The sequence below is a fragment of the Saccostrea echinata genome, unplaced genomic scaffold (assembly GCF_033153115.1).
Source record: "Saccostrea echinata isolate AGI-Se365-2 ecotype Australia unplaced genomic scaffold, CSIRO_AGI_Sech_v1 ptg000033l, whole genome shotgun sequence".
In the NCBI taxonomy this organism is placed as follows: Eukaryota; Metazoa; Mollusca; class Bivalvia; order Ostreida; family Ostreidae; genus Saccostrea; species Saccostrea echinata.
The window spans coordinates 37270573-37294584 of record NW_026889782.1 but is presented as its reverse complement, the minus strand read 5'-3'; the positions used below and the strand labels follow the sequence as shown (position 1 = coordinate 37294584).

Here is a 24012-nt window from a genome sequence, read left to right as displayed (position 1 = left end):
GGTTGTTTTGTATAAGCTTATATAGCCGTGATAAGGTAATTTATGTAGAGACAGGTTTTAAAGTGTTTCGTTAGAAAGTTTTAAAAAAAAACTATGGGTTAACAGGCTACGCCTAACAGGTCACCAAACCAATTCTTTTGTACTTACGTGGAGAATGACTATCAAATATGGAGATAACGAACAGTTATCAAGCTCAAATTCCATAGGAAAAATACAAATAAAAACATCGGAGGTGGGGCCAGGTGATATTGAGGAGTAAACATCCCCTGACGACCAGTCACACCCGCCGGAAACAAAAAGGGAAAAATCTGCAGATAATTCCATGTGTAAATAATGGCCTAACAATTAGTATGAAAAACGTCAGTCATCATTAGATTGATGATAGATTGTATTTGCTGACAAGGTCAATGTATCGACTCCAGAACTTGCGTAATGATTACATCAAACAAGAGTGTTGATATCCTGATATCCTTGTTTCATCAATTTGTTTGTCAGTAGCTTGCCTCGTTTTAGAAATTCTTTGTACGTGGAGCATGCTCTTGCGTATCGAATGAACTGGGAGATATAAATCCCATATGCAGATAATAAGGGTATATTGTTACTTAAGTAAGGAAAGTCTACGATAGAAAAGTTGAAGTCTTCACGTTTATCATGAAGTTTTGTTGTTAGGCTACCATTAAAGTGTTTTTTTTTCTAGTAAAATATCCAAATATGAAACAGATGTGTCAGACTCTGTGATATCTTTTATTTAAAGTTCACTGGGATATATCGAGTCGACATATGAATGGAAATAACTGTTGTTAATTGATAATACGTCATCGATATATCTAAATGTCGAATTTAATGCCACAGCTAGTGTCTTCTTCTTCTCATGTGAAAGTTTATGAATAAATTCTGCTTCATATGAATATGAAAGTAGGTCTGCTTATAACGAGGTGCAAATGGTACCCATGGCAATTCCGACAGATTGTTGGAAGACCTAACTCCAAACGCTACATAGATATGGTCAATCAGAAACTCGAGCATCTTTTAATAACACTAACACGTTTATAATAGATACTGGTAATATGTAAATATTTAATAATACATGTATATCAAAAACAAATCACATATAAATAATAAATTTGAATCTCTCTCTCTCTCTCTCTCTGATATCACAAAGCTCAGGATGCATGTACAAAATATATGTATCAATAAAGAAAATGAAAATATAATGTGTTTCCATCAAGAGAGACCCGCGACAGCTAATCACAATGGCACATATACTGAGGTATCTGAGACAATTAATCTTGAACAGTAAGTATCCTTTTAAAAAGACGTCAAACCAGTAATTTTCTTGTCTTTTCCTTTTCCTTCCTTTAGTTTATTTTTTTCTTGTTCTTTCCTTTATTCCCTCCCCCCCCCCCCCCCACTTCCCCTAAGTTTATCTTCTGTTGTTCTTTCCTTTATTTCCCCTTTTTCCCCACCCTAAGTTTATTTCTTTATTTCCCCTCTTCTCTCACTATTTTCCCTTCCCTTTGTTTATTTTTTCTTGTCCTTTCCTTTATGTTTTCCCTTCCCCAAGTTCAGCAAAAGATTTATAGAGTCAAATGTCTCGTTAAGCACACACGTTTTCTCCATCTTATCAGCTAAGTCTGAGGAACTTATTTGTGTACTCTTCATCACAGCCTCACTTTCATTCCTCGGTTGTTCGGGATTATGTGAGACGGAGCGAGACAATGCGAGATTATCGTCAGAATTCGATCGTTTAGAGAGTGCCGGTGCTGAGGGACTTGTATGAAAAATTGGTGTCCTAGGATTTTTCTCACGCAGAGCACAACTTTTTACTTTTCCAGTCTCGTTTTCGTTTCCACCAAACTTTTGAATCAGTAATTTGACGTTAACATTATTCTGTGTCTCATTGTCACTGTCACTTGTCTCATGCAAGGTTGCTTTTGAAATGCAACTTTCACTCTCACTTTTTACCATTTTTTTCTGCTGAAACTCTAGTCTCTCTCGTAATTCATTGACGCCTGCTTTATTTTCTTTAATTTCCGTACTCTTTATGACTTGTGTTTCTTTTGATCCATCTTTTGACTGAGAGACAAGTGTTCCATTGTTCCCAGTCTTTGTAACCTGTGGTGCTACCTTTTCTTTTTCTTTTCGGGGGACTTCCTGTACCTCCCAGTATGTGTTTTCTTCTATTGTGACGTCATCGGAGGGAACCGATACAAGTGTGGTCCCCAAGCTATTAGAAACCCTATCAGTCTTGATTTCCTCATCTCTCACCTCATCATACGGGTGTTCTGCTCTCTTGGTAAACACATTTTTAATTCCCTGAACTTTATCCAGAAGCAATGAGACAGGTTTACGGATTATCTGAGGTGATTTGTTTGACTTTTTAGCCAGTTTTGGACTTGATTCGTTATCGATTATGATCTCATCATAGTGACGTTCAGGTTTTACCGAATGTTTATACACAGGTAACTGCCTTAGTTTGGACTCGCAATCTTCTGTACTTCCTTCTCCTATGACGTCACAGTACACTGCCTCAGTCTGTGATGTTTCCTCGGAGTGATCGGTGCTCTCTGGATTCCCCAATGCCACATCGTCATAGTAGTTATCCGAGGGTTCTCGAGGACGGAATGCCAGAGACTGTCTCTCCTTTACATCTCCTTGTGTTGGGTTAGCCATCGGAAAGCTTCGGCTTTTTACGCGCCTTAAGTCCTGTTCATCTTGCGTATCATAATGTACGGGGGTATTGTCGTCAATGATATCTATGTATACAGAATCAGACTGATATTTTCTAGAAGCTTTCCGAAAGGATTTCAGGGCATAATCATAATGTGTCTCTTCCTCCACGAACTCTTTTATTCTGACTTCGGTTCTGAACAAGTTAAGAACAAAAAGATATTGCGATGACTTCTCTTCTGGATCAAAGTCCATTTCCGTTTCGAATCCACTTGAGTGAAAAGCACGAATCCGGCCGTTTGACCCAATCCCCACCCGGACCTCGCCATAACAGACATCCTTATCGAATCTATTAATAACTTTCCATCGGGAAGGTAACGGCGCGCGAGAGTCCGCTTTGAAACTTTCTGGATCCCGTGAACGAAGCTGGACCGGTTCTAATTGACTCGCACCAAGCACCATAAAATATGTAGACGGGTCCTTCTCGCCGTCCTTAAGCGGAAGTACACTGAAGGTGACGTATTCGTTCATACGTAACTTCCTCCACAGACAGCACGTGACTGCGGGATATTCCACATCAAGTTTCGCCGATCTTCTTTCTTTGTCGAGAAAGCTTATATTTCTGCCTGCATTCTGGTGGAATGATATGTCAGGACTTTCTGAAAGAAACAATTAAAGTTTTAGGATTAGAAAATAAACAATAATAAGTTGTATGTTTAAGCTGAGAGATAACACACTCAAGAAAATGTAGCAGTAATCGGTAGCATTAAAGTTTAAGTTGATTCCTCAGCAAAAAGATTTTTTCAGTTTTTTAAACATTTTTGATTCATCAACAAGAAACAAAACATCAATTTATTAATGGACATCGATATTTTACAGATGTAAATCTTACATGGTACAATTTTGATGCACCAGAGGCGCATTTCTACAAATCATGTCTCTTCAGAGATGGTCATGCCGAAACGTTGGAAATCCAAAATATTTAATTTATAAAAAACTTTAAAGAGCTTAAAAGGAGGGGGGCAAAGACTGGAGCCAATGCGTCGAAGGATCAGAGCTATGCAAGAGGGAGATCATTCTTAATTTTAAAATAAATTTCTAAATTTCACATATAATTACTTCTTTTTTGGTGAAACTGCATTGTATAAGGTTAATCATAAAGGTGCTTGATACAAGCGATATATAACGTGCTTTATACACTGTATCTGATATTATCAGTAGAATGTTTTTATACATTTGTTTTACTGCTGCTGTTCAGTATCTGCAATTTCCTGTTTTAATTAGTGATTAATTAGTAATTAATGAATTAATTTGTTATTATCTAAATATTTTGTTTTGATTGGGTTTTAACAAGAAAACTTTTTTTTATTTTTTCAAATCAAAGTTAAAAAAAAAACAACTTTCAATAATATTCTTTCACTGTGATAAACTTTCATATAGAAAGTATTAAAATAGTGACACCTGATGTTTGAGGTATACATTTATCCTTGATAATATTTAAAGAAATACGAATTCATACATGTACGTCTGAAAATCTTGTCATTACTTAGAGTGAGAGGACAGTCGTCAACATCTACAATGAACTTGTCAATAAGATAACCCAAAATCTGTTTATTTAGACGCCGGTATCGATCCCGTATGTACCAGTAACGATATCTGTGTCACAGAGACCCGAATGTGTGCCTACATGTGGTGACAAGATTATGATATTTACAAAATATCAATAAATCAGAAGGCAAGTGATCTGTCCTCAAGATATCAAAGCCCTCCCTGGGTGCACGAGAACTTCCCTGCAAAGAGACTTAAAAATGTCCCACCTGTAAAAAGTCCGTGATATATTTTATTTCGTGTATGATTAAAAATTGCTCCCTAAAAAAAAGGTCGACGTCCGTATGTTAGATCTATCAGATGTTAGATGTATCAGGTTGCACTAAATTCATTGAAAATTAAATTCCTACACTCCCACAATTGTCAAATGGCGTGTGTGCTCAATAAAATCGTGGTTACAGTTAATAGATTTATGAGTAATATTTATTCCGCTGGCAATAAATGCATTCCCTTCTCCTTCTTTACGTCATTAGCAAAACAAAATAAGTTACACAACAAATTACGTATTTCATTCTTATTCGAAATCAATCTTACATATCGATATGGCATAAAAAATAGATCCGCATTCGTTAAATTTCATTTAACCGCAAAAAAAAAAAAAAAAAAAAAAAAAAAAAAAAAAAAAATTAAGGTATTCCATCCCTAATAACCTCAGATTCAGTGAATTTGAATACATAACAGATGTGTACGGATGGAATACTCAGTATATTTAGACATAATTCCCATTTATTACTATTAGCATGTAAGAATGGAACATGTCCTAATTTATTACCTTGGCCTTTGTTGAAGAGTTATCTCCCTCTTTTTTTCAAGTAATGAAAATCAATTTTAAAAAACCTATACGGTAAAAGATTGTTTTCAATTGTCATTCAATTTCTAATGATTTAATGAATCTTTCCACCACAGTATTGTTTTCAATTGTCATTCTATTTCTAATGATTTAATGAATCTTTCCACCACAGTATTGTTTTCAATTGTCATTCTATTTCTAACGATTTAATGAATCTTTCCACCACAGTATTGTTTTCAATTGTCATCCTATTTCTAATGATTTAGTGAATCTTTCCACCACAGTATTGTTTTCAATTGTCATTCTATTTCTAATGATTTAGTGAATCTTTCCACCACAGTATTGTTTTCAATTGTCATTCTATTTCTAATGATTTAATGAATCTTTCCACCACAGTATTGTTTTCAATTGTCATTCTATTTCTAACGATTTAATGAATCTTTCCACCACAGTATTGTTTTCAATTGTCATCCTATTTCTAATGATTTAATGAATCTTTCCACCACAGTATTGTTTTCAATTGTCATTCTATTTCTAACGATTTAATGAATCTTTCCACCACAGTATTGTTTTCAATTGTCATTCTATTTCTAACGATTTAATGAATCTTTCCACCACAGTATTGTTTTCAATTGTCATTCTATTTCTAACGATTTAGTGAATCTTTCCACCACAGTATTGTTTTCAATTGTCATTCTATTTCTAATGATTTAATGAATCTTTCCACCACAGTATTGTTTTCAATTGTCATCCTATTTCTAATGATTTAGTGATTCTTTCCACCACAGTATTGTTTTCAATTGTCATTCTATTTCTAATGATTTAGTGAATCTTTCCACCACAGTATTGTTTTCAATTGTCATTCAATTTCTAACGATTTAATGAATCTTTCCACCACAGTATTGTTTTCAATTGTCATCCTATTTCTAATGATTTAATGAATCTTTCCACCACAGTATTGTTTTCAATTGTCATTCTATTTCTAATGATTTAATGAATCTTTCCACCACAGTATTGTTTTCAATTGTCATTCTATTTCTAATGATTTAATGAATCTTTCCACCACAGTATTGGTTTCAATTGTCATTCTATTTCTAATGATTTAATGAATCTTTCCACCACACTATTTATTGATATTCTTTTAATTTGAATTTTTATTTTCAAAAAATCGCTTGTCTCCTTCAATGCAATTTCTGTTAATTAATTACTGCTTAGTTAATTACATTTTTCAAACTTTCTCTTTCTAAATCCTTTTCTACTGTAAAATGCTTTGATATAATATCAGAGTATTATATACGTGATTGATATTTAAGGATAGAGAATTAGGTCCTATTAGGGATGGAAAACCTTAACACAGGAAATCTACCGATGGTTTTGAATATAAGGAGTTAAATTCCTCATTTATTGAATAGAGCTGTAGCAATCTTTAAACACAGCGAGAGAAAAATTGGTGAACTGCTTTATGTCTCCTATGTATATAATGACTTATTGATGAATCTTTTTTTTCACTGCCACACTGATCTAATTTTACAAAGTTGATCATGCATTGTATACCAAGGAAAAAATGAACATTTATATTTGTTTGTGTCCCTGATTTAAAAACGAAGATATAGTTATTGCCATTAAAATTAACTTTCATATTGCCTTCACAAAATGGAAAAATTTAAAGCGTCATGCTTTGTGCATCAGAGGACAAAAGAAAACATTTAAGAAACTTACTAAACTTAATAACAGCAGAGCCAAATTTGAGCTCAAACGTTAGCCAGAATTTTTCGTCTTTGTTGACCTTGACCACGACCTTTTGACCTGAATACGTAATGTCCAGTTTAGTGGCCTTTTCTTCTTCCCGCTGTTTGACTTTCACTAAGCCCTCTCTTTTATGTACCCGGATGTCGGTCACCAGTTTCGGTTTACAAGCAGATGATGTGCCCTCTCGGAGATCCTTCAATGACCCCGGGTCAGTTTTGATGATGCCTATCCCCACGTGTCCACTCCCGTCAACCAAGACTTCAAGGTTTTCGTCTTTTAACATTTGGCGCGAAGCAAACAGCCGTCCAGCAGAATAGCTGTGGCGCCATCTAGCTATCTTCCGGTTGTCAGAAAGCGCAATGTTTTCACCGCAGACATCAGAAAATTTGGGCTCTTTATCTAAAAATAAAGCAGGATTTAAATTACGGAGGTGTAAATCGTGTGTTCACAATTAGGCCAAAATAAAAGTATTGTGTGTTTCGAATTGCCTCCCGCCTCATTGAAATGACCCTTCCTGAAAAAAAAAATTTCAAAAAATGACCAAAAATAAGATTTATGTAATTTTTTTTATACACTCAATTCTTGGCCTGTTAACACAAAACACTTAATTAGTTCAGATTTAAGCAAATCAGGGTTCTTGGTTGACGATAAATACTCTTTTTCCAAAAAGGCAGAAAATGTGTTCCCTGTTTAATGGAGGTCTTTATTAAAAAAAAATTAACAAATAATCTTTTTAAGGATGACTTAAAACAGAATAATTTTGCCATTTTATGATATTGTATTCGAAAAGAATCCGATGCAAAAATAAGTTCATTATTTATTGAATAAGATACACGTATGAAATGTTTAATACCTATACATTTTTCACTTATATAGTGTCCTTAATTCTGTGTATAGGGTAATTGAAGATCTGTAGCTCACTGGTCTGAAAAGATTGGGATGGAACCAGAGAACTAGACTACAGTGTCCACTAAAGTGTATATAAAAGTTTATCGATTTATTTCTCTGTATATTTAAGTGCCATCTCAAAATGTTACTCACCGCGTGTTCATAACATATTCTTTTATTATTTTTACTATTTCCACAACAAAACTGTATTCACAAGCCATGCACGAAGCACTTTTCCATGATTTGTCTTGCTACTCAAAATGGCTGTATAATTGGTCGAAATTTCCGATGATGTTAATTTCAGGCAAAGGAATGCTATCTACAACAGTTATGGGGGTTGTTTTGTTGTGGAAGTACTCAATAGGTGGCACTGTATCTCTCTGGTCGTCCATCACAATTTTTTTTAGAGAAGCATATGCACATTTGCAGCTATGTGTACGGGAGAAATATTTGTTTTGGGTGATTATGAAAATTTACAAAAGATAAAACATCCGAGCTAACAAGAAAAGAACAAATAAAACGATGATGTTTTCATTTCCCAATGGACATCGTCTAAAGTGTGTATGTAACTACAGATATAAAATACGTAACTATAGATAAAAAATACGTAACTAAAGATATAAAATACGTAGCTATAGATATAAAATACGTAACTAAAGATATAAAATACGTAACTATAGATAAAAAATACGTAACTAAAGATATAAAATACGTAACTATAGATAAAAAATACGTAACTAAAGATATAAAATGATACTAGATCTATAGAAAGAAACAGATATCAATAAATATCTTACACGTTTCCGCCCATCTCCTTGAGAACCAGATAACCCGTCCCTGCCCCCAGATAAACCCAAGGCATTTCTGATTTAAGAAATATTTTTTTCCATAATCACACTGTTTTACCTTAGCATAAGAATTGAAGACACTTAACAGTTCATAAAAAGCATATTCGTTTACATATGCGTAACCCCTCCCCCTCCCCCCTTTATAATTTTAGATTTTACAGAATGTAGATATTTAAAGCCTCTAGGTCCGATCGCTTGTATTATCTTTTAAAAATCAAGGAAATATGAAGCTAGGCATTTTTGACGTATTAAATTACTTTGAATAAAAATCGTGCCTGATTTAAAAATCTCACAGACTTTTACACCTTATTATGAAAACAATTTGCCTTTTGGCACGTTCCTTACTAATCAAAAAATTTTCTTAAATAAAAATATATCTAACTACACTTTCTACATCCTCAATATCATTTTATTATTGTATGAGAACATTAATTAGTGGATACAAAATAACTTACAATCATGAGCATATGAATTGAACAAACAGTAATTAATGGACTGGTGATCCCCCCCTCTCTCTCTCTTGAATATATTTTAACAAATAACAAAGTTCAGTTATTACTGTCTATAGCTGGAGGAAACATCAATTAAACCCCTATAATGGAAATTCATAAAAAAAGACAAACAGATTAACCACCACCCCATCCCTCGGTAATAAAACTATACCGACAAAGGACAACAAATAACATCATCTGTTTAAATACGACAAATTAAACTCAGATTTTATTAACAGTATTCATGCTAAGTTATATATGTAGGTATGATACATATAGTTATACATGTACAAGACACATATACATATAGTTACACCTGTACAGGTATAATACGCATATAGTTACACCTATATGACATTTCTTTAAAACTTAAGAAAATCCAGGCTACAATGATAACTTGTGGTATTTACATTATCAGTATACAAGATAAACAAATGTCAGCGAGAAAAGGGAAATTTTAACAATGTTTATGTTTTAATTGTGTGAGAAATTACAGAATACGGCAGTCATATTTTGTATGTATAAGTGACATTCCTACGTACGCTGTTTGTAAAAATTATTTAGACAGTAGAGTAAAATATAAAGGGTCTTGACAATTCAGTTATTTGAACAAGTAAAATTTTGATATGTGACTTATGTACGCTGTTTGTTAAAATCATTAAGGGAGCAAACAAATTAATCATATATGTTAATCCGCATAATCAATATTCTTATCTAAATACAATCAAGTATTCTGGAGGAAATATAAAGAGGGAAAACTTGAGGGAGGGATCATAAATTTCTGTGTTTATTTATTCTCCCATCTGCATGGTTAAATGAATTTTCTATGCCCATTTAAATCTTTTAAAAATACATTAACATAAAACAACAAAGAAAAAAACAAGGAAGCGTTCAAACACAATGTGAACATAAACTCGTATTGAAGATTCTACCAAGTTTATGAACTCCAAATAAAAGTTTGTAAACAGCTTGGTAAATAATGGTCAGTTATTTATGAGGGTAATAAAATCCAATCGAGAGAATTCGTGACCAGAAAATCCCTAAAATACCACAAGTTCAGGTATATTCACGAGAAAAAAAATTGAAATACTCAGACAAGGTAGAAATGATGGAATGGGATTTTGACATTGAATGAAAAAATAACGTCCAAGAGCTAATTAAGGAAATGATAGATACACTGGTGGTTATATTTACACTTACCTGAACCCGCCATTACACAAGGACAGCCTCACACAACCGTGCAGACCCTCACTACCGAGCAAGTCATTTAAATCTATTTATAGAAAACCTGCGGGCTAGCGACATGAAAAGAAAAATTCTGCATATTTAGATTTCGGATAATATGAAATGTAGATACAGACTTACCCACGCAGGTAATAGATATAATGGTCTTAATTGTTTGAGTGCATGTTTCCGCGATTCGATGCATGTCTTAATTTAGTAACAATAAAACATTTTTATTGATGAGCATCCGTGGATCTGAAGGGGGATTCTCAGTTCTATATATAGTTAAGTGAAAAGAAATTACCTCGGACTTCACCCCCACCCACCCATATCCCAGGAAATAAAAAGGATCCCTTGAAAAAAGAATTATATATACAGAACTTTTTTTGGTAAGCTTGTCATGCATTATATATCCCGTGCTCTAATGATAATCTAATCCCGTAAAAGACAGACGGTTGTATATTCAATTTACATTTAAAGCAACAAAGATATTAAATTTTAAGCAAAAAAAAATATTACTGAAAAAAAGACATGAAATACTTATATTCATCCAAATACGCGTGACGTATGAGATACTGAATCCAAGGTCTAAAGGGTCCAAATTGTTGGTATCAAAGGGAAGGTCTTACCATATGGAATACACATGTGAAGTATGACAGTCCTAGCACACACCGTTCAAAAGTCATGTCCAATGTTAAAGTTTGGTATAATTTTTGCAAAAGTTGGTCAAACTCTAAGGTCAAGGTCATGGTAAAAAATGATGGTACCCAAAGAAAGGACTTGTCACAAGGAATACACGTGAAATATGAAAGCCATAGCTCCAACCAATCAAAGTTATGGGCCATTTTTTTTGCAGACAAACAGACAGACAGACGGATGGATAGAGAAAAAACTGTATGCCCTCGAATCTTCGATTACGTGGGCCAAAAATAAATCTGCCCACCTACCTGATGATCACAGTCGCCATTAGAAAATAGAAAATGGTAGTTTAATCCTCTTTTTACAGATATATTTCTGTTTACGAGTTGTTTCCCTTCTTATATATCAGCTACCATAATGTGAGCTTTTTAAATTCATTTACATTTAAGGACATACGCAACGTACCTTACCTACTGATAATTTTTCAAGATATTTTTAATATAACATTTTAGTGCCATCAGATGTCCATATACAAAAAATCAGCATGCATTACCAGGGGTTTTTAAAAGATATCAATTGATGAAAATTCTTGTATAATTTAAAGAAAAATATACGAAAATTACTAAACATATATTCTAGATGTTTTGTTTATCGAAACTTGTTTAAGAAGAAGTGTACAACAGAATATATAAACATTAAAATGTTGCACACAGTTCCTTTAAGTATTGGAACTCTTATACTCCAGGGAAAAAGACAATAAAGTTTGAACTACGTTGCGTATGTCCTTAATAAAGTCAAAAAGATCTCGATATGTGATCTCGATACAGCGTCACAAGCATTCAAATATGAAGTGAATTCACAGTGACGTTATAATCGTGACCAGATACTGTAATTTCACCGATTGTCTTGGACAGTATCAGTATTCATTACAGGAAAGCACTTCTTGTGTCTAAATAGTAGATATGATCTTTGTGTGTCTTCTTTCGAAGTGCACGCGATGTTGAATCTTAACTTCAACAAGCAATAGTGCTTTTGTATCGAAAAGTATGCGTTCAATAAATGTTGCCATGTAATAACCTCTGCTAAATCAAGGGGCATAACGATTTTTTTTTTACATGAAACAATACTGTACCTTTACATACAAGTGAAGCAATACTGTATGTGTTGGCGTATTCAAAATTTATCGCAATCACTGGGTATGGAGTTGTTGGCGAAATCATAATTAGCGCTATACATGCCCTTGTTGTATATTGTATTTGTAAATGATTTCTTAACGGTATTCATGAATTAGCGCATCGTTGTCTGCGCCAAAGCTGCTAAAATATGAAGCCCACTTTTTAAGTACACATACAGTATATTCCTAGGTGTATTATGGTGTAGCATTATGTTTCCAGGTTTGCTATGTTATAACATTAAATTTCTATATGTACCATTATTTGCATATGTTACCTGAGAGTATTAACATGTACACGTAAGTTTCTGGGTAAAATGTATTAGTAGCCTATCATAACAAAATGCATATATGTATATGAAGATGTACCAAAATATTTTTAGGTTACCAAAGCCGATTAAAGTTTACGTAATTGTTCCTACACAAAAATTATTTCCAAGTGTATTACGGTGAAAACAATTTTTCAAAAATATATTAAGGTACTTGTATACACAATTATTCCCAGGAATCCTAATGTGCGCAGAATAACTTCTAGGTGTGGTCATCAATGAAAAGTCATGAAATAATTCTTTACCAATATTCTCGAGCAATTCATGATATATCCATGCGACCCAACAAGTTAGAGAATTTTAAAGGACGGTCATTTTAAAATTCTTCAACGATATCTTTAACTTAAATTCTATAGTCAACATGATGTAAATTTACAAAACACATCACTTTTTCACTGTGATTCAATGTATATATAGAATTGGTAAGAATCTAAAAGATGAAGTGAAGATATCTAATAGTGATCAATCTCATATACCCAATAAAGAATCGTCAACAGGGCATAAAACGTGGACCCACGGAAACACAAGATGTGGGATCAGGGGGTCGTAACATAAAGGGTACTTAATAAGTCTAAGACCATGCTTAAGTAGGACTTAAGTACAGTCTTAAACTTAAGACCGTAACTAGAAACGTGCTAAGATTTGGCAATCTTAGCAAAACTTAGGCGTTCGGTAGAGGTGACTTAAGTATGTCTTAACTTTCTTAAACATATATTAAGAACTATTTAAGGTTGACTTTCTATGTTAAAACATTCCTCTATTTATATTATGCATTAAAAAATAATTTTCTATATTTAATATACCGGTATAAGAATTTTGGTTTTTCGTCGGGGGGTGGGGGTGGGGTGTTATTCATCACTGATTCTAATATCACTCTGTAAATGACATATACATGTAAATGCAAAATATTATTTTTGGGATACGTTTGAAATATTAGTGGGACCTAGGTTATAAGCACTTATCATTATAAGTAAATTGTATACAGTAATCATGGATTTGTTTGTTCACCGTAAAAAAAAATGAGATGAAATGATTTTAAAAATTATCGGTGAATTAAAGGATGATGACTAGAAAACAAATAAAGATTTTCTGTAAATTATATTGAATGTAGAACGCAACAAGCGAGGATTCAGACAGGGTTCACTACCATTCACTAATGTTAGAGAGAGAGAGAGAGAGAGAGAGAGAGAGAGAGAGAGAGAGAGAGAGATAGATATTTTTGATGAGTTGGAGATATACGAAAAATTATTTTCTGAAAACAATTCTTTTCCATCCTTCATTAAATTGTAAATAAGTATATCATAAAACGTCTGCAGTCTCTGCTTGCTGATATGGGAGAAAAAAATTCAAAATGTCCCTATTGTTTTGCACTTTTTTTTATTAGAGTTTCAATTTCAAGTACATAGACGTTCGGTTATGTCTGCGAGAATGCCTATTTGAAAGCAAGTGAACATTTGTCAAACGAAAGAATAACAACAAACGGTAAACTGAAAACATTGCAGTCTCGAGTGATAAACAATATTCACGCATTTACAATGAACCACTAGTGCCACTTTGTGACCGTGCAATATTTGTTTTCAAATACATTGTATTTCGAATAATTTAAACAGAATTAACTTTAATTAAATACGAAATTTAGTCTAACCTAGCTAAAACCGATAGGTAAGGACGTCAGCTTTAGTATATATGTGATTAAAATGTAACTAAATCATTTTTACAAATATATATATAAATAAATTGAAAAACTAGGATGATTCATAACAAATATTTTGAACATAAGTTTGACTTAGCTAAGACCTAGCTAAGTCCGTTTTTTATGTTACGGTTTAAGACATACTTAAGTAGTACTTAGGCAGGTCTTAAGATTGCACCTAAAACATACTTATGACCCTACTTAAGTCAAAAACTTAGCAAGCTTTATGTTACGACCCCCAGGTGCCTAGGAAGAGTTAGCATGCCCTGTCTACTGGTCACACCCGCTGTGAAACATCTATTGATCAGGTAGTCGGAGTAACCCGGTATGAAACATGTAGGCAAAATACTACCCAACGGCGGATTGTATCTGCAAAGAAAGTCATTGTAACGACCATAGAATTTTCCAAATGCTGACGTTTAACGAAGTTGTTGAAATTCCTGTAACTTATTTGTCAGTAACCTGTCCAGATTTAAGAATTCACAGGACTTAAAGAATGCTCTTGCGTATAAACTCAGATGGGAGACGTAAACACCATAGGCAGGTTGTTGTAATATTACAACGTAATTAAGAAAAGTTGAAGATGGAAAAACTAAAGTCATCCCGTTTGTCATACAGTTTAGTTATTAGTTTCTTATTATCGTCTATAATCAGTAAAACATCTAAATGTGAAGCAAATGTTGCAGATTATGTCTTTTATTTCGATTTCATCGGGATATGTCGACATACGAATGAAAGTAATTATTGGATTAAACGTCGTCGATATATCTAAATGTCGAATTGAAGGCCACAGCAAGAATTTTTTTCTCATGTAGAAGTTTTTGAATAAATTCTGCTTCAAAGGAAAGAATTCCTGTACCAGAAATTTGTTTGTAAGCAAAATATTAAGAAGTTTTATTTTGTGCTCAAAAGATATCGATGTCTTTTAAAAAGAAATCTGTACAAATATTTTACTATAATTAATTATTTAGTCCGTTCTCCCTCTCTGATTATTGATCCCCCCCCCCCCATTTTTCATGTACCAAGTGTCTCTCTGTTCCCGTCCTTTAATTTTCAGCCACAAAAAGAACACTTTCAAACTTCAGAGTAAAGCAGCCCATTTTTTCGCTTCCTTGTATCTGTTCCTTGGCATTTTCTTTGTTTTTTATATTATGCTTACTTCTACAAGTCAGCTGATTCAACCTCTAGAGCTTCCAGGGGTCCGTGTGTTATAGCCTTTTCACTAGTTTGTACTGTTTTAAAGAATTCTGAGATCGACCATTGTTCATTATCCTCATCTTTCTTTTAATTTGAGCACTTTAATTTTTAATTTCTAGACCTACTCATATTTCATAAAATATTATTCATTGGGTAATACACTTAAATCATTAAAAGTTCATCACTCAATTAATTGCTGAATCAAATATTAGTAAAAGTTTTTTTCTTCATCCATTGAAACAAACCACGAAGCTGGTTTTTTTCCTTCAAATCCTATTTATTCGGTAAGCTTTTAATGTAATTTTATTATACACGTATATGAATGTAACATTTTTTGTTACATTTTACCTATGGACAAAGTTTAGGAAAATAACTCAAATTAAAGAAGGTAGTGTATATATTTGACAAAAAATAGTTTTATTTCATTTGATTAAAATAAATAAGAACAAAACGTAAAACATGTGAGATTCACTTATGATAATAATCAAAGTACTGTAAGTACTGATAAATAGCAATAACCATAACTGCGCTATAAAACTGTAAATAAAGAAATAATGCAATTTAAGTCACATTTTATGTAAAAATATATATATTTCCAAAACTACCTTCATATAGCTAAACTAAACCACCAGCAATATGAAAATAAAATAGGCCCTAGTAAGGCAGGAGAAAAAGTGCGAACTGAAATGTACAAAACGAAGAATCCAGTTTGAAGATAGTTCGTAATTGAAAATACTTAATGAAATGGACAATAGAGTGTTATGATAGTTCAAATTAAAATTAGTTAATGAAATGGACAATAAAAATCATCAGTCATTGTTCTCTAGAAAGCATAACTTCATTGACTAACTTCAGCGACACACAGTTTCGTTTTTTTTATCTTTTATCACAGAGCCAAGTTCCTTTATGACGTCATTCGTGACGTTAACTTCGATAGGAGCAGTACGCCATGTTCAGCATCCGGCATAGCTCGTGAAATGGAGGGTTTATTCCGTAATCCCTTTTACTGGAAATATCTTCATACCGGCCTGAAATTAAATATTGATCACTTATTTAGATATTAACAATGACCAATTGATGATTTTTTTGGACAATTTATTTTTGAATCAGTAAAATGTAAAAACAATTTTAAAAAATATTCTTAATTTGGTTACACTATGTAACCTTACCCATAATTAGGAACGCACAAAAAAATGTACAAAAAAGAAGAAATTCATAACATCATTCAAAAAGTTGCAACAACAAAGAGTAGTTCCTTACCAATGCTATAGTCACGTGGTACTAGAAACCTGACGTCATCACCACGCTCAAAGCCTCCACTTCGTAAACTTCTAATGAATGTCTCTAAGAAAGCCCTTCGTGACCTTGGCATTGCATCATGCTTGTTTTGTATTAAAACTGTTAAAAAGAAAGTCAAGTTAAAGAAAGCGTAAGAACAAGGTAAAAGACCTTTCCTGGATTTCTCTTATAACAAGCATATATATGCTATCATATGTTCTATTACATGATATCTTTTACACATGGAGAAATGAGTCTGATTTGTTTGTTTGTTTTTTTTTCCCATTATTGTTCATGGAGTAAATAACGTTACACTACTAAGTTACAGGACGCCATATCATTTAATTTAACGTTGGATAATGATAACGTTTAAACAGATACCCCGTTAGGATCCCCATTACTTTTGTTATTACATCATCATCACTGTTTTCTTAAATCACTTCGGAAAATAACCCTTTTACACATTTATAGACCTTCCAGCATCAAAGTCTTGGTCACATTCAGGCAATTTTAAGAATGTTCTCATTTTCTGTGTTAAAAGGCATATGCATAGTAAACTTTGTTATGGTAATTGCTTATTCTCTGTGTTTCTGGAAACTTTAGGTCTGACCATGGCAATATGGCTAACAACGATGAAAATTAGTTAGTTTTGAAGTAAAAAGCATGGAATTTCATCTTCTGTCGCCATTTTAATATAAGAAATAACACTCTTTAAAATTTTTGAATGAAATGAAAGGCCGATTTTTGCATCGATATTAAATATTTTCATATTTGATTTTCTGTAACGATGGGTAGGGAATAATCTGACCATGGCAACACAGACTAGGTGTAGGTATAAAGGTGATAATTAGAATATCCGACTTATTTCTTCATATGATACGACCAAGCTTAAGACTAAATGCACACAACTGTATTGGTATTTTTCCCTAATTCCCTTGGTGATTTATAGCGTTACCTCTACGTTAAATTCAATATTAAATGTTTACACAAACAGAACGGTTTGCATAAAACCGTAAATTTCTACTTTAAGTTGCAATAATTGTATCATTCGATAGAGATCCAATTGACCGAAGAAAGGAATAGGCTTCTTTTTTTAAGATTTCGTTGTTTACCAAGGATAAACAAAATACAGAAATAAGATAATAAATCATCCGATTTGCATCTGGTACCAAAATTTTATGGTACAGACCCAGAAAAGAAAGCACTTAAACAAAATCAGACTTAGGTGGGTTATTAAATCACTATCTCCATTACATGTGTAAATAAAAGTAGCAATTTTCAGTTTCTTTTAATTTTGAGAACTATAAATTTGAAAGGTTACTTCTACATTTCATTGCTGATCCTGTCATTAAAAAGGTGACTCAAACCTCTATGAGGACGAAAATTCCTTGACAATGGAGCAAATTAGTGATGGTGCTTATCAGAGGTTATTGTGGAGGCACAACCCTAAACTAGCCCTGTTTCTATTACAAAAATAGTAAAATATTGGGAACGCGACCTATCAATGCCCCCCCCCCCCCTCCCCATGAGTTCTTTAGGGCCTGTAATGTAATTGACACTTTTTAAAATCACAAATTCCAACAAACAAATGTTCCATTTTATGAGAATTTTTCTTAGAAAAACCAACAATTCCTGTATTCATTTTCATTGATTGGCTGATTGTTGTAGCTTTACTTCACTTGCAACATTTTTTTTCACTCATGTGACCCGTCACTTAATACAAGTGTTTATGAAAGGCTTCAGATCTAGAACTTTACTCATTACTCAGAGCATTTACCCGACACTCAGAGCATTTACTCGACCCACAGAGCCTTTACTGGACACTCAGAGCCGTTTAACAGTGAGAAATTTTAGCATGGTAACACCTGTCGTGATAAGGTGCCTTGGGTTATTTTGAAAGTTCATCCCAAAGACCCGCAACTTCTAAATCAGTTGTGACGATATAATAGTTGCTACAGTACTTATTTTACAACTTAGGTTTGTCGCAGCCGGGGCCCGCACAATAGACTACATCCACTACAGAGCTCTATCAGGAGAATTTTTCTCTTAGTTTTTATTAATCTTATTTTAACTTTGCAAATATTGTTTTTTTTTATATTATTTTAAAAGTCTATTGAATTTTTTCCCCTGAAAGATGAAAAATTCTAAGTGAAAAATTCAAAATGTCTTATCAAACGATTGGTAACTCTTTAAGTCAACAATCTGAAACCTCATCAGAACTTTTAGCTTTTCCATTACTTTCTTATATAAAATTTAAATATTCTTCGAAACATTTTAAAGATATCTTGATAATTCTCGGTCATATTTCAATGCACTTTAGGAATTTGCTGCGTATGCATCGGTCTATTAATCTATCTCTCCTTTTTTTCCCATTTCTAGTTAACAAAAGAATTTAATGTAACTTATTATGAATTATTTCATCATGATTGTAAATCATTGTCAATTCTTAACATTTGTAACCTTGACCTTCTTGGAGAGGACTTATATAGGCTATGCCTGATGTCCAGTCCAATTATGTAAACTGACTTTACATAATAAAAATCGGTCACATTTTCCTATCGTGACGTCAGATTTCTCTGAAAATCAAACCCCGTCACAATCGCACGGGGGAGTACAGAACTATTGACATAATAATAAGGCGCAGTTAGAGATCGTACGTAGGACAATTAAAGAAACTGACCCTGTGATCGTATTTGGTAGAAAATCCTGCAGAAGAAACCCGAAGCAAAAATAGATCAACCTTGAACGAAGCAAGCCGCACATTAAATAAAGAGAAAGAAACTTGATACTTCGTAGGAGAAATTACAAGGTCAACGAAACTATTTATTATCCCCAATAAATGTAGTCGTATAGTTCTTAAGGTCTGCTAGTACTTAAGGAAAATAAGATAATGAAAGAACTGATAGATTAAGTTAATTTATAACTGGGTGTCAACAAGAAAGAACTAAATTATCATTTCTATGAGTACTTAGGTGTAGCAGAATCCATCACGGGATAAGAGGTTATATATACAACGTGTGGAAGAAATTGTCACGTTTGTGGAAGACATTCTCACGCTTGGAGACTCGTATTACATTGTAATGAAAACCGTTGATATACATGTACTTATGGAAAAGTAAATCTTTCTTAAATTGATTTTTATACAGGTACATGAAGGTAATGAGTCATCAAATGCTTATGCAAGGCGTTATTTATTTATCTATTTATTATTAATTAAATTATTTATTTTTTCATTTTTATTTACTATTATTAATTAATTAATTAATTAATTAATTAATTTCTTTATTACCGCTTGTGTTAGCCTCGTGGTAGGGCGCACGTTTTATGGTTCGATTCTCTCTCCAAGTGCCGTTTTTTTTTTTTTGAACTATTTATGTAAAATGTTAATAAAAGAAAATACTTTCAAGGCACTTTTTTAAACAATTTAATTTTCCAGCATCTTTTCTTACATAGAAATAATAGAAGTTTGACTATTTTATTGTTTGTTTTAATTTTTCAACTTTATTAATTAAATGTTTTACTCACTTTAAACAAATGCTCCAAAGAATATCTACATAGCAAAAACAAAACTCTATTTTACGCTTTATTAACGATTTATTTTAACCCTTTCATGTCTTTTGTTATTATTCACGTAGTTCTCTTACGTCTTGTTATTGTATTTGTCATGCTGTGATTTTGTCAGGTTTTCTAATTTGGTAACATCTTATAAATACAATTTAATCTGAGTGACGAAACAATCCATAATAAAATCAAAATATGCAGGCTTAACACTCATTAAAAAGATCTCCAAAGGCTTTGTGCTTTAAAAAGACCTACCTCCTTTTGATGAACGATCAATAATTAATTAATTAGGCTAAGAAAGTAATTAATAGCTCTGTGCGGTTCTTTCTCAATCAATTATTTAATTAATCTGCCTGCAAAAAAAAAAAAAAAAAAAAAAAAAAAAAAAATATTGAAAATACAAATTTGAATTCTTTAAAGGCATCTACGTGTATCAATTCATTGTTAAAGAACTGTTTCCTAACATACGTTATTGTTGGATATTAATAAGATGGAAATTGTAGAAACATGGCTTTCCTAATGTCATGATTTGTAGGACCATATACAATGATAAATAAACTACTATAGTAAATCAAGCCCGTTCAAAACTTAAAGAAATAACAAAAAAGGAATAAACTCAATGCTATTAAATTAATATAATTAGGTACATTATATACATATGCCACGAACGGAAAATTTTTAGCTAAAATAAGCTCAAATATGAATGACATTGCGAAGATTTTGTTCCATTCATCTCATTAATGTTAAACACTTTATTTAGTAGTTTGAATACATGGGACGTTTTCAAAAAAATGAAAATTGATTGAAAAACTTACAAAATGAAAAAGTCATTATTTTTTTAGATAAAAAAACATCCCCTTGTAGGCTGTTCACACGCTTTCTTCATTTCTTCTTTTTTTTGGGAGGGGGGGGGGTAGTTCAATGCACTGATGCCTTTTCTATGTGATTCAAATCTAAAGTTTATGCTATAAAGGGCAAAGAGACAAATTATAATTTCATTCAAATCCATTCCAGAAGATCAGAATGGCCTTTACAAAAGTTAATCAGATGTCAGGCTGTCTTAATGAAACTTGAACTTTGAATATCTTTAAAACTGATGAACACATTTAATTCCAATTCTGTCTGAAGTTTTAAATGAAATATTTTGTGAGTAAGCTATGTTGAATTTTGTATCTTTGGAATAATTTTACGATGAAATATGGAGATAACTAACAGTATTCAAGCTCTAAAGTTCATTGAAATAATACAAATCGGGAGCAGAGCAAACAGGGCTTCTATATAAACATCAGAGGTGGGATCAGGTGTAATGAAGGAGTAAACATTCCCGCGCGCCGTGTGCTCATTGTCATGATCGGGCAAACGAGAGAATCAGTAGACAATTCAGTGTGTAAATAATGGCCTAACAAATTGTATGAAAAACGTCAGTCAGCATTTGACTTAATAATAGATTGTATTTGCTGACTAGGTCATTGTATCGAATTTGTTGACTTTATACGAGACGTTTGATATCCTTGTTCCATTAACCTGTTTGTCAAAAGCTTGCCTCGTTTAGAAATGGGTCTTACGTAGAGTATGCTCTTATGTAGCTAATCAACTGGGAGAAATAAACGCCATATGCAGGTCATAAGGATACAGTTGTATATTGGTACAGAAATAAGGGAAATAGACGATAGAAAAGCAGAAGTCATCACGTTAAACATAATGTGTTGTTGTAAAGTTATCATTCAAGCCTTTTTCTTGGAAAATTTCTAAATTTTAAACAGATGTATCAGACTCTTTGGTTTCTTTTATTTCGAGTTCAGAGGGATATATATCGAATCAACCTCGATATATTTAAATTTTGAATTCATGGCCACACACATACTTCTTGTTTTCATGTAGAAGTTTTTGAATAAATTCTGCTTCATATAAATACATGTACAAATAAAGGTCTGATAATAAAGGGGCGCGATTGGTTCCCATGGAAATTCTGACAGATTGTTCGAAGATTCGACCTCCAAAAACTACATATAGTCAATCAGAAACTCAATCATTTTTTACTTATCAACTTCGGAGTACGTGTGATTCATTTTCTTTGTTGTTTTGACACAAGGTTGATAAGATTTTAAAATCATGTATGTTCAAAATATAAGAAAATATTGATGTTTAAGGGTCTATCAGAGAAATTTTTTTTACTGTTTTGATATTAAATCCCCTTTCACACAATGATTGAGAAAAAAAGTTCTATATTTAGTTTTTGTCCCGGCGTGTTGCAGAATGTCCACATGTGATAAAATGCAAGCGAAATTTTCAAAGAAAAAACGCTCAGTTAAGTCCTAACATAAAAATATAAAACGCATAGAAATTCTCGAGATTAAGGTTAAGGGTCAAGCAGCTTTGAAATCAACAACTGTTGTTTAAATTGTCTCTTACGCCTATACAATATAGGCCTACTCCAGCTTCTCAGAATCGATGAAGGTCTGTAAATTATTACCGTAAATTAAGATTTTATCCACACCAATTGTTCTCCTGTTGGCGATTTAGATTTTAGTTTGCGTTATTTTGATCTATAAGCACGATGGCACATTTGCCTTTGGATCGGGTCCTTGCACCATAGAAGAAGTAAGACCGGTGTTGAGTGTTTTACAGTGATCATCCAGAAAGACATTTTAAATGTTCTGACTTTTACTACCTGTTAACTAACAGTTTATTTAAGTTTTCAATAAACCCATAAAACTTTACGACACCTATAATACATTTTCCAAATTCCGGTGGTGAGCGATTGTTTCTTCACCTGTAGAGCGGTTTACAGAAAGTGATAAAAGACATGTAAATGTCCGCCGAAATTCTAGTCTCCAATCCAATCTCTTCATGAAATATTATGAAACCTGCATTTTTATTTAATTTAGGGTTTTTAAAGTAGTGCACACATATGCCATATGTTGAATAAGCGTATATAAAGTATATCAAAGTATTATATATATATACTATTGCGCTTTCGCGATGCTCGTAAAACATAATACTGATCTTTTGTCAAAATCCCTCTAAAATAAGTAAATACACAAAAAATTATTCAGTGCTTGCTATCAATTTTTAGACGCCTGGGAGAGACACACACGCAGAGAGAGAGAGAGAGAGAGAGAGAGAGAGAGAGAGAGAGAGAGAGAGAGAGAGATTATGGAGATTTGAATCTTTCAATCCTGGAGACAGATAATCTGTTGTTTAATTAAGTTTAAGAACTTAAATAAACTTTAAATAAAAAGAATAAAAAATTTACCTTTTAAAATATATAATATATTTCCCAAAACATGAAAACCTTACCTCCATAATCATTATTTAATCCTGATGATTCTGCAAACTGTATCGTACCATAAACAAGTAAAACTAGTTGAGCTGTTGTACGTAAAGAAACAGGGTACATATTGGTCTATGTCTATGTAACGTTAAATGTTCACCTTTTTACCTCCACCAAAAGAAGAGTAACTTCCTGTCTCTTACACTACCGTACGCGATTGGTCCAGTCTTACATTGAGTGACATCTATTTCAGTATTCTAACAAACGAGCTAAGACAATGTTTACCGAGCAATCCCTTCAAGAGATCTTGAGAATTTAAACTGATTAAATTGTTGAAGAATTTATAGCAGTCTCTACCCTTTTCGATAAAGCAACTTTGATCCGGAAAATTGTAAATCTTCACTGGTTCCTTGTTTAAGTTCCGAAATAAGCCTACCGCGCCTGATCTGAGATTTATAACCAATGACAAAGTCTCAGAAATCTGATGCCTTATTAAACAGCTCGATGAGTATGCACTTATTTATCCATATGAAAAAGGTGGGAACTATTTATCGATGGCGGTAGGTGTGAACGATTAGTTACTGGCGGCGTAGTAATACATC

The 24012-nt window shown here is 32.9% G+C and overlaps 2 protein-coding genes across 2 annotated transcripts; both read right to left on the bottom strand.

The window, feature by feature from the left end:
* Positions 1–1514: 1514 nt before the first annotated feature.
* LOC133198905 (uncharacterized) lies at positions 1515–7220 on the bottom strand (the record flags this gene model as incomplete). Its single annotated transcript, XM_061334830.1, has 2 exons — positions 1515–3329; positions 6788–7220. Coding segments are annotated over 2 exons (2241 nt in total), but the record flags the coding sequence as incomplete, so codon positions are not given.
* Positions 7221–15681: 8461 nt separating this feature from the next.
* On the bottom strand, positions 15682–23809 carry LOC133198904 (uncharacterized). Its single transcript, XM_061334829.1, has 3 exons — positions 23437–23809; positions 16558–16695; positions 15682–16325 (listed from the first exon to the last, which is right to left on the bottom strand). Exons 1-3 carry the CDS (start codon positions 23534–23536, stop codon positions 16222–16224), a joined length of 342 nt encoding a protein of 113 aa, XP_061190813.1. The 5' UTR covers positions 23537–23809; the 3' UTR covers positions 15682–16221.
* Positions 23810–24012: the final 203 nt, after the last annotated feature.

What these genes read in the sequence shown, in the direction of transcription:
- LOC133198904 (XM_061334829.1), bottom strand. Translation starts at nt 23,536, where the DNA reads ATGTACCCTGTTTCTTTACGTACAACAGCTCAACTAGTTTTACTTGTT. An exon ending in ATTAAATAATGATTATGGAG is followed by an intron (nt 16,696 to 23,436) that starts GTAAGGTTTTCA and finishes TCTTTTTAACAG; the next exon opens with TTTTAATACAAAACAAGCAT. An exon ending in ACCACGTGACTATAGCATTG is followed by an intron (nt 16,326 to 16,557) that starts GTAAGGAACTAC and finishes ATTTAATTTCAG; the next exon opens with GCCGGTATGAAGATATTTCC.